Below are 11,417 nucleotides of genomic sequence, written 5' to 3'. Positions count from 1 at the left end.
GACTCCCCCCACTATCAACATTTTGGGGGTTACCATTGACCAGAAACTGAACTGGACTAGCCACATAAGTACTGTGGCTACAAGAGCAGGTCAGAGGTGAGGAATCCTGCAACAAGTAACTCACCTCCTGACTCCCTAAAACCTGTCCACTATCCACAAGGCACAAGTCAGGAGTGTGATGAAATACTCCCCACTTGCCTGGATGAGTGCAGCTCCCACAACACTCAAGAAGCTTGACACTGTCCAGGACAAAGCAGCCTGCTTGATTGTCACCTCTTCCACAAACATTAACTCCCTCCACCACCAACGCACAATAGCAGCAGTGTGTGCCATCTATATGATACACTGCAGGAACTCACAAGGCTCTTTAGACAGCACCTTCCAAACCCACAACCACTACCATTTAGAAGGACAAGGGCAGCAGTTACATGGGAACATCAGCGCCCGGAAGATCCAGTTCAAGTCACTCACCATCCTGATTTGGAAATATATCGCTGTTCCTTCACTCGCTGGGTCAAAATCCTGCAACTCCCTCCCTAACAGCACTGTGGGGTGCAGCGGTTCAAGAAGGCAGCTCACCATCACCTTCTCAAGGGGAATTTGGGCATGAGCAATAAATGCTGGCCCAGCCAGTGATACCCAAATACTGTGAATGAAAAAAAAATAAGCCCATAAGACATAGGAGCAGAAATTAGGCCATTCGGCCCATTGAGTCTGTTCCACCATTCAATCATGGCTGATAAGTTTCTCAACCACATTCTCCCGCCTTCTCCCTGTAACCTTTGATCCCCTTACCAATCAAGAACCTATCTATCTCGGTCTTAAATACACTCTATGACCTGGCCTCTACAGCCTTCTGTGGCAATGAATTCCATAGATTCACCACTCTCTGGCTAAGGAAGTTTCTCCTCATCTCTGTTCTAAAAAGTCTTCCCTTTACTCTGAGGCTGTGACCTCGGTTCCTGGTCTCTCCTACTAATGGAAACATCTTCCCCACGTCCACTCTATCCAGGCCTTTCAGTATTCTGTAAGTTTCTATCAGATTCCCCCTCATCCTTCTAAACTCCATCGAGTATAGACCCAGAGTCCTCAAACGTTCCTCATATGTAAAGCCTTTCATTCCTGAGATCGTTCTCGTGAACCTCCTCTGGACCCTCTCCAGGGCCAGAACATCCTTCCTGAGATACGGGGCCCAAAATTGTTCACAATATTCTAAATGTGGTCTGACCAGAGCCTTATAATGCCTCAGCAGCACATCCCTGCTTTTATATTCTAGTCCTCTCGAAATAAATGCCAACACTGCATTTGCCTTCCTAACTACCGACTCAACCTGCAAGTTAACCTTAAGAGCTTTTTGTCTTTATCTCTGTGTTTAATTGACTGCCACCTCTCTTCAAGAAATGCCCTCTCTGAAGAAGTATGGTTCTGTTCTCCGACAGGATTTCCGCCTGTCTCTTCTGCCCTGCTCACCTTCATTGCTTTCCATTTCTCTCCTGGTGTTTGACAAGGTGTTTACTAAAACCCGCTTTCACAGCCATATCTCCTTTCTCAGTGACTGTCTCCGTCTCCGACTCACCCCACGTGGATTTCAACTGAAATTCCATCCCTCTTGTTTCGAACCCACCCAGGATTACAGGTATCTCCGGGACAAAAACGTTTCTCGGACTGCTGTTCCCATCGCATTCTGAGATCCACACTCAGTGCCATGCGCCGCCATATGAACACACTCGACCTCTCCCTCCAGCAGCACCGCCGCACCCTTTTTCAAAGCTGCGCGTGCCCCCAGTTTCATTTTATTCTTCGCCTCATCCGTCGCCTCAACAAGAAACTTTTTCTCTTTCTCTCAAGTGCTAAGGAACGCAAGCTCCAACAACTCATCGACACCAACACGCATCTGGGACCCTCCACCCCTGCTTGTCCCTCCGTCCCCACCCCATCTTCCAATCCCAGCCCCAGCCGCGTATTCACTATACCCCCTGACCTTCCCCTCTCCGATGCTGAACGTTCAGTGCTCAGCAAAGGACTTAGTTTCATACCCTTACGCCCTCATCTCAATGAATTTCGGGCTCGGCATGATGCTGAACTCTTCTTCCGCCGTCTTCGTCTCCGTGCTCACTTCTTTGGGCAGGAGTCCTCTCCCCGTTCAATGGATTCTTTTACCCACCTCCAATATTCTCCCTCCACCTGGACCCCTCCCTCTGGATTCTTACCTTCTCTTGATCTTTTCATTGAGAACTGTTGGTGTGACATTAGCCGTCTCAATTTCTCTGCTCCTCTCGCCCATTCTAATCTGTCTCTCTCTGAACTCACTGCACTCCGTTCTCTCAGGTCCAACCCCAACATTGTCATCAAACCCGCTGACAAGGGTGGTACTGTTGTTGTCTGGCGCATTGACCTCTACCTCGCGGAGGCTGAGCGTCAACTCTCAGACACTTCCTCCTACCTCTCCCTGGACCATGACCCCACCACAGAACATCAAGCCATTGTTTCCAGGACTGTCACTGACCTCATCTCCTCTGGAGATCTTCCTCCCACAGCTTCCAACTTGATAGTCGCCCAACCTCGGACGGCCCGCTTCTACCTCCTACCCAAAATCCACAAACAGAACTGTCCTGGCAGACCGATCGTGTCAGCCTGTTCCTGCCCCACGGAACTCATTTCTCGTTATCTTGACTCCCTTCTCTCTCCCCTTGTCCAGTCCCTTCCCACCTACATCCGTGATTCCTCTGACACCTTACGTCACATCAACAATTTCCAGTTCCCTGGCCCCAACCGCTTCCTCTTCACCATGGATGTCCAATCCCTCTACACCTCCATCCCCCACCAGAATGGTCTGAGGGCCCTTAGCTTCTTCCTTGAACAGAGGCCCGAACAATCCCCATCCACCACTACTCTCCTCTGTCTGGCTGAACTTGTTCTCACACTGAACAATTTCTCCTTTAACTCCTCTCACTTCCTCCAAATAAAAGGTGTGGCTATGGGTACCCGCATGGGCCCCAGCTATGCCTGTCTCTTTATGGGGTATGTGGAACATTCCTTGTTCCAGTCCTACTCCGGCCCCCTCCCACAACTCTTTCTCCAGTACATCGATGATTACTTCGGTGCTGCTTCATGCTCTCGTCGGGACCTGGAAAAATTTATTAATTTTGCTTCCAATCTCCACCCCTCCATCATTTTCACATGGTCCATTTCTGACACTTCCCTTCCCTTCCTTGACCTCTCTGTCTCAATTTCTGATGATAGACTGTCCACCAATATCCATTACAAGCCTACCGACTCCCACAGCTACCTCGACAACAGCTCCTCACACCCCGCTTCCTGTAAGGACTCCATCCCATTCTCTCAGTTCCTTCGCCTCCGTCGCATCTGTTCTGATGACGCTACCTTCAAAAACAGTTCCTCTGACATGTCCTCCTTCTTCCCTAACCGAGGTTTTCCACCCACGGTCGTTGACAGGGCCCTCAACCGTGTCCGACCCATCTCCCGCGCATCCACCCTCATGCCTTCTCCTCCCTCCCAGAAACATGATAGGGTCCCCCTTGTCCTCACTTAACACCCCACCAGCCTCCGCATTCAAAGGATCATCCTCCGCCATTTCCGCCAACTCCAGCATGATGCCACCACCAAACACATCTTCCCTTCACCCCCCCTGGCGGCATTCCGTAGGGATCGTTCCCTCCGGGACACCCTGGTCCACTCCTCCATCACCCCCTACTCCTCAACCCCCACCTATGGCACCTTCCCATGCCCACACAGAAGATGCAACACCTGCCCCTTCACTTCCTCTCTCCCCACCGTCCAAGGGCCCAAACACTCCTTTCAAGTGAAGCAGCATTTCACTTGCATTTCCCCTAACTTAGTCTACTGCATTCGTTGCTCCCAATGTGGTCTCCTCTACATTGGAGAGACCAAACGCAAACTGGGCGACCGCTTTGCAGAACACCTGCGGTCTGTCCGCAAGAAAGACCCAAACCTCCCTGTCGCTTGCCATTTTAACACTCCACCCAGTTCTCTTGCCCACATGTCTGTCCTTGGCTTGCTGCATTGTTCCAGTGAAGCCCAACGCAAACTGGAGGAACAGCACCTCATCTTCCGACTAGGCACTTTACAGCCTTCCGGGCTGAATATTGAATTCAACAACTTTAGATCTTAAACTCCCCCTTCCCCCATCCCCACCCCGTTTCTCCCCCCTCCCTTTTTTTTTCAATAATTTATATAGATTCTTCTTTTCCCAACTATTTCCATTATTTTTAAATCTAAAACTAAAACTTTGTTACTCTTTCCACCCCACCCCCACTAGAGCTGTACCTTGAGTATCCTGTCTTCCATTCTTAATTAGCACTTTTCTTAGACAATATCACCACCTTCAACACCTCTTTGATCCTTTTGTCTGTGACATCTTTTGATTATCTGCTCCTATCACTGCTTGCTTATCTCCACAATCACCACACCCTCAACTTCTCTCTCCCCCCGCCCCCCCCACCTTAGACCAGCTTATATTTCACTTTTCTCCTAACTATACTCAGTTCTGCCGAATGGTCATGAAGACTCGAAACGTTAACTGATTTCTTCTCCACCGATGCTGCCAGACCTGCTGAGTTTTTCCAGGTAATTCTGTTTTTGTTTTGGATTTCCAGCATCCGCAGTAGCTTTTAGCTTTTTGTCTTTAACCTTAAGAGAATCCTGGACTAGGACTCCCAAGTCCCTTTGTACTCCAGATTTCTGAATTCTCTCCCCATTTAGAAAATAGTCTATGCCTCTATTCTTCCTACCAGAGTGCATGACCTCACACCTCCCCACGTTGTATTCCATCTGCCACTTCTTTGCCCATTCTCCTAACCTGTGACCTCACACCTCCCCACGTTGTATTCCATCTGCCACTTCTTTGCCCATTCTCCTAACCTGTCCAAATCCTTCTGCAGCCTCCCAGCCTCCTCAATACTACCTGTCCCTCCACCTATCTTTGCATCATCTGCAAACCTAGCCAGAATGCCCTCAGTTCCTTCATCTAGATCATTAATGTATAAAGTGAAAAGTTGTGGTCCCAACACTGACCCTGCGGAACTCCACTAGTCACCGGCCACCATCCTGAGAAGGACCTCCTTACCCCACTCTCTGCCTCCTGCCAGACAGCCAATCTTCTATCCATGCTAGTACCTCGCATCTAACACCATAGGCTCTTATCTTACTGAGCAGCCTCCTGTGCGGCACCCTGTCAAAGGCCTTCTGGAAGTCCAAGTAGATAACATCCATTGGCTCTCCTTTGTCTAACCTACTTGTTACCTCCTCAAAGAATTCTAACAGATTTGTCAGGCATGACCTCCTCTTGATGAAACCATGCTGACTTTGCCCTATTTTACCATTCACTTCTAAGTATTCTGAAATCTCATCCTTAATAATGGACTTTAAAATCTTACCAACAACCGAGGTCAGGCTAATCGGCCTGTAATTTCCCGTCTTTTGCCTCACTCCCTTCTTAAACAGGGGGGTTACATTAGCGATTTTCCAGTCCTCTGGGACCCTCCCTGACTTCAGTGATTCCTGAAAGATCACCACTAACGCCTCCACTATCTCTTCAGCTATCTCCTTCAGAACTCTGGGGTGTAAACCATCTGGTCCAGGTGATTTATCCACCTTCAAACCTTTCAATTTTCCTAGCACCTTCTCCTTGGTAATGGCCACCATACTCACCCCTGCCCCCTGACTCTCTTGAACTTTGGGGATGTTACTCGTGTCTTCCACCGTGAAGACTGACACAAAGTACCTATTCAGTTCCTCCACCATTTCTTTGTTCCCCAATACTACTTCTCCAGCATCATTTTCCAGCGGCCCAATATCCACTTTTGCCTCTCCCTTACCCTTTATATATCTAAAAAAAACTCTTGCAATCTTCTTTTATATTACTGGCTAGTTTACCCTCATATTTAATCTTCTCCCTCCTTATTTCTTTTTTAGTTGTCCTCTGTTGGTCTTTGTAGCTTTCCCAATCCCCTGGTTTCCCACTGCTCTTCGCTGCATTGTATGCTTTCTCTTTAGCTTTTTGGCTGTCCCTGACTTCCCTTGTCAGCCATGGTTGCCTCGTCCTCCCTTTAGTATGCTTCTTCTTCCTAGGGATGAATTTTTGCTGTGTCTCTCAAATTACTCCCAGAAACTCCTGCCATTGCTGTTCTACTGTCTTTCCTGCTAGGTTCATCTCCCAGTCAATTCGGGCCAGCTCCTCCCTCATGCCTCTGTAGTTGCCTTTATTCAACTGTAATACCGTTACATCTGGTTCCAGCTTTTTCCTCTCAAATTGCAGGGTAAATTCTATCATATTATGGTCACTTCCTCCTAAGGGTTCCTTCACCTTAAGCTCCCTTATCAAATCTGCCTCATTACACATCACTAAATCTAGAATTACCTGTTCCCTAGTGGGCTCCACCACAAGCTGCTCCAAAAAGCCATCTCGTAGACATTCCACAAATTCCTTTTCTTGGGATCCACTACCAACCTGATTTTCCCAGTCTACCTGCATATTGAAATCCCCCCATGATCACTGTTACTTTGCCTTTCTTACGCACCTTTTCTGTCTCTTGGTGTATCTTGTGCCCCACATCCTGACTACTGTTCAGAGGCCTGTACATAACTCCCATTGTGGTTTTTTTACTTTTGCAATTCCTCAACTCTACCCACACAGATTCTACATCATCTGACCCTACGTCGTTTCTTGCTATCGATTTAATTTCATTTCTTACTAACAAAGCAACCCCACCCCCTCTGCCAACCTGCCTATCTTTTCGGATAGGATGTATATCCTTGGATATTTAGCTCCCAGTCCTGATCACCTGGCAGCCATGTCTCCGTGATGCCCATCACATCATACCTGCCAATTTCAATCTGCACCACAAGCTCATTTACCTTATTTCGTATACTGCGTGCATTCAGATACAACACCTTCAGTCCTGTATTTCCCGTCCCCTTTCTCATTGTCGTCCCTTTATCTGATGTGCTTGAAGTTAGATTCCTAGCCCTTTCCAAACACTCTGTCCTATTTTGTGTTCTGGGGACTTTAATAGCCTCTCCTGGGCTCTTGTTTTTCAGCTTTTTCATAATTTTCCATGAAGTTGAATCCACTCCCCCCGACACGCTAACCTGCTGCTTTGTTTCCCATTAGTCATACTTCTTGGAGTTTTACCCTCGCCTCCCCCCCCCCCCCCCCCCACTTTCTAGTTTAAAGTCCTGTTGACCACCCTATTTACCCTTTTCGCTAGAACATTGGTCCCATCTCTCAAATGCCACCTCTGCTCAATCGAACACTTGGAGCATTGGTTACATGAAGTCGAAATGTCTTGGAACTGTGCTGTACACCGGGCAGCTAAAGGGATCTAACCTGGGCTTTGTATTAGCTGCAGCAAAACTGCCTCCCCTTTATAATTAGTTAAAATAATAAAGTTTATTAAAATTATTGTGAACTGATCCCTAAATCCCAAATTAACCCTTTTGTGCTGCAAGATGACTATGATATTTGAAGGCAATATCCAACCCTGGGAAACCGTTATAAGTGTTACTGCTGCAGGCAGTAAAAATAAAAAGATATAAAACTCAGAAGTGAAACTTCAGCTGCTCTCCTGACACAGCTCATCACATGAAGGGCTGCGCATGCGCACGGTGCCGCCGGGTAGTGGCTACCGCGCGTGCGCAGTACTCTGGGGGGGGGGGGGGCGGTGACCGCGCGTGCGCGGCCCGCCCGTGGCAGCAGCGCGCACGCGCAGTGCGGCGGGGAGCCGGATGTAAACAGAGGCGGTTGGACAGGATGATGGCGATGGTGGCACAGCAGCCGCAGGGATGTTATCTGGAGCTGTGCGACAGCCCGGTGCACTTCGAGAAAGTTTCCGCCGTCAATAATGTATTTTTCGATGAAGCCAATAAACAGGTGAGAGGAGGGAACGCGCGAGGATCCGAGTGCGGCTCGTCATTAACAAAAACCGACAGCCCCCTCGGCCCGGCACCACCGACAGTGCGGCACTCCCTCAGTACTGACCCTCCGACAGTGCGGCGCTCCCTCAGTACTGACCCTCTGACAGTGCAGCACTCCCTCAGTACTGACCCTCCGACAGTGCGGCACTCCCTCAGTACTGACCCTCCGACAGTGCAGCACTCCCTCAGTACTGACCCTCCGACAGTGCGGCGCTCCCTCAGTACTGACCCTCTGACAGTGCAGCACTCCCTCAGTACTGACCGTCCCACAGTGCAGCACTCCCTCAGTACTGACCCTCCGACAGTGCGGCACTCCCTCAGTACTGACCCTCCGACAGTGCGGCACTCCCTCAGTACTGACCCTCCGACAGTGCGGCACTCCCTCAGTACTGACCCTCCGACAGTGCGGCACTCCCTCAGTACTGACCCTCCGACAGTGCTGCACTGCCTCAGTACTGACCGTCCCACAGTGCAGCACTCCCTCAGTACTGACCCTCTGACAGTGCAGCACTCCCTCAGTACTGACCCTCCGACAGTGCGGCACTCCCTCAGTACTGACCGTCCCACAGTGCGGCACTCCCTCAGTACTGACCCTCCGACAGTGCGGCACTCCCTCAGTACTGACCGTCCCACAGTGCAGCACTCCCTCAGTACTGACCCTCCGACTGTGCGGCACTCCTTCAGTACTGACCCTCCGACAGTGCGGCACTCCCTCAGTACTGACCCTCCGACTGTGCGGCACTCCTTCAGTACTGACCCTCCGACAGTGCGGCACTCCCTCAGTACTGACCGTCCCACAGTGCAGCACTCCCTCAGTACTGACCGTCCCACAGTACAGCACTCCCTCAGTACTGACCCTCCGACAGTGCGGCACTCCCTCAGCACTGACCCTCCTACAGTGCGGCACTCCCTCAGCACTGACCCTCCGACAGTGCAGCACTCCCTCAGTACTGACCCTCCGACTGTGCGGCACTCCTTCAGTACTGACCCTCCGACTGTGCGGCACTCCTTCAGTACTGACCCTCTGACAGTGCAGCACTCCCTCAGTACTGACTCTCCGACTGTGCGGCACTCCCTCAGTACTGACCCTCCGACTGTGCGGCACTCCTTCAGTACTGACCCTCTGACAGTGCAGCACTCCCTCAGTACTGACCCTCCGACTGTGCGGCACTCCTTCAGTACTGACCCTCTGACAGTGCAGCGCTCCCTCAGTACTGACCCTCCGACTGTGCGGCACTCCCTCAGTACTGACCCTCGGACAGTGCGGCACTCCCTCAGTACTGACCCTCCGACAGTGCGGCACTCCCTCAGTACTGACCCTCCGACGGTGCGGCACTCCCTCAGTACTGACCTTCCGACAGTGCAGCACTCCCTCAGCACTGACCCTCCGACAGTGCAGCACTCCCTCAGCACTGACCCTCCGACAGTGCAGCACTCCCTCAGCACTGACCCTCCGACAGTGCAGCACTCCCTCAGCACTGACCCTCCGACAGTGCGGCGCTCCCTCAGCACTGACCCTCCGACAGTGCGGCACATCCTCGGCACTGACCCTCCGACAGTGTGGCAATCCCTCGGCACTGACCCTCCGACAGTGCGGCACTCCCTCGGCACTGACCCTCCGACAGTGTGATGCTCACAGAATCTCACAGTGCAGAAGAGGCCCTTCGGCCCATCGAGTCTGCACCGACACGTGAGAAACACCTGACCTACCTACCTAATCCCATTTACCAGCACTTGGCCCATAGCCTTGAATGTTATGATGTGCCAAGTGCTCATCTAGGTACTTTTTAAAGGATGTGAGGCAACCCGCCTCCACCACCCTCCCAGGCGGCACATTCCAGACCGTCAACACCCTCTGGGTGAAAAAGTTTTTCCTCACATCCATCCAAACCACCTGCCCCTCACCTTGAACTTATATCCCCTCGTGACTGACCCTTCAACTAAGGGGAACAGCTGCTCCCTATCCACCCTGTCCATGCCCCTCATAATCTTGTACACCTCGATCAGGTCGCTCCTCAGTCTTCTCTGCTCCAGCGAAAACAACCCAAGTCTATCCAACCTTTCTTCAGTACCGACCCTCCGACAGCGCGGCGCTCCCTCGGCGCTGACCCTCCGACAGCGCGGCGCTCCCTCGGCGCTGACCCTCCGACAGCGCAGAAAAAGACCCAGTTTGCATGCCCTTTGTTTTCTGCCAGCCAATCTTCTATCCATGGCAATATTACCCACTATACCATGAGTTTTTATTTCCCGCAATAACCTTTGACGTGACACCTTATCAAATGCCTTCTGGAAATCCAAGTACAGTATATCTACTGGCTCCCCTTCATCCACAGCTCATGTTACTCCTCCAAAGAACTCTAATAATTTGGTTAAACATGATTTTCCTTTCACAAAACTGTGCTGACTCATCCCGATTGCCTTGTGTTTTTTGAAGTACCCAGCTGTAACCTCTTTAATGATCGACTCTAACACCTTTTCCACGACAGACGTCAAGCTAACTGGCCCATAGTTTCCTGTCTTCTGCCTCCCTCCCTTCTTGAATATTTTCTACTTCCAGCCTGATGAAACCTTTCCAGAATCTAGGAAACTTTGGAAAATTAACACCAACACATCTACTACCTCATTAGCTGCCTCTTTTAGGACAAAGTCCATCTGGACCCGGAGACTTGTCAGCCCACAGCTCCATCAGTTTGCTCAGTACTGTTTCCCTCGTAATTGTAATTTCACCAAGTTCCTCGCTCTGCTCCACCTTCCTCCTGATTTATAGCTATTACTGGAATGTTTTTTTATATCATCTGTAGTGAAGACAGGAGCAAAATATTTGTTCATTTGACCTGTCATTTCCTTATTATCTACTAATAACTCCCCATTCTCACTCTCTGGAGGACCAGCACTCACTTTACCTACTCTTTTCCTGTTTAAATACCCTTAGAAACTCTTTCTATTCGTTTTTACATTTCTAGCTAGCTTCCTCTCATACTCTAATTTCTTTCTCCTCATTAACCTTTTAGTCATTCGCTGCCATTTTTTATATTCTGACCAACCATCTGACCTGCCACTCATCTTTGCGCAGTTATATACTTTTTCCTTAAATTTCATGCTTTCCCTAACTTCTTTAGTTAACCACGGATGGTGGGTCCACCCTTTAGAATTTCTCCTTTATAAAGGAGTATATTTATTCCGAGTGTTCTGAAAAATTCCCTTAAATGCCTGTTACTGCTTTTGTATTGATCTGTCTCCTAGCCTAGTATCCCAGTTCACTTCAGCTAGCTCAGCTTTCGTGCCTGTCATGATAATAGCTGATTGTGGTTGTGGACTCCAGTATTAGATGCTATATGGTACTCCGCACTATATATGGGGTCACCTGATCTGGAGGTCGAAGGTCAGATAGCACATGTTGGAACCTGTCTTGATAGAATTCAGACGCTGCAGATACGTGTCCATGTTAGGAACATGTGTTG

The 11,417-nt window shown here is 49.9% G+C and overlaps 1 protein-coding gene across 4 annotated transcripts in view; it reads left to right on the top strand.

Annotated features, from left to right (window-relative positions):
• Window positions 1–7,758: 7,758 nt before the first annotated feature.
• rmc1 (regulator of MON1-CCZ1) overlaps window positions 7,759–11,417 on the top strand; it is a 73,588-nt gene continuing 69,929 nt past the window's right edge. For 3 of the 4 annotated variants that reach the window (XR_013576477.1, XM_078541185.1, XM_078541184.1), the window contains exon 1: window positions 7,761–7,912. Coding sequence is in view for 3 of the 4 variants with exons in the window: in XM_078541185.1 (XP_078397311.1) it covers window positions 7,793–7,912 (120 nt within the window). In the remaining variant the exon portion in view is untranslated. Of the gene's footprint in view, window positions 7,913–11,417 lie in introns of all 4 variants that reach the window. The other variant, XM_078541186.1, reaches the window with a different exon arrangement.

Source organism: Cetorhinus maximus, chromosome 4 (assembly GCF_964194155.1).
Source record: "Cetorhinus maximus chromosome 4, sCetMax3.hap1.1, whole genome shotgun sequence".
NCBI lineage: Eukaryota > Metazoa > Chordata > Chondrichthyes > Lamniformes > Cetorhinidae > Cetorhinus > Cetorhinus maximus.
The sequence above is the reverse complement of the archived record's forward strand: the minus strand, read 5'-3'. Positions and strand labels throughout refer to the sequence as shown.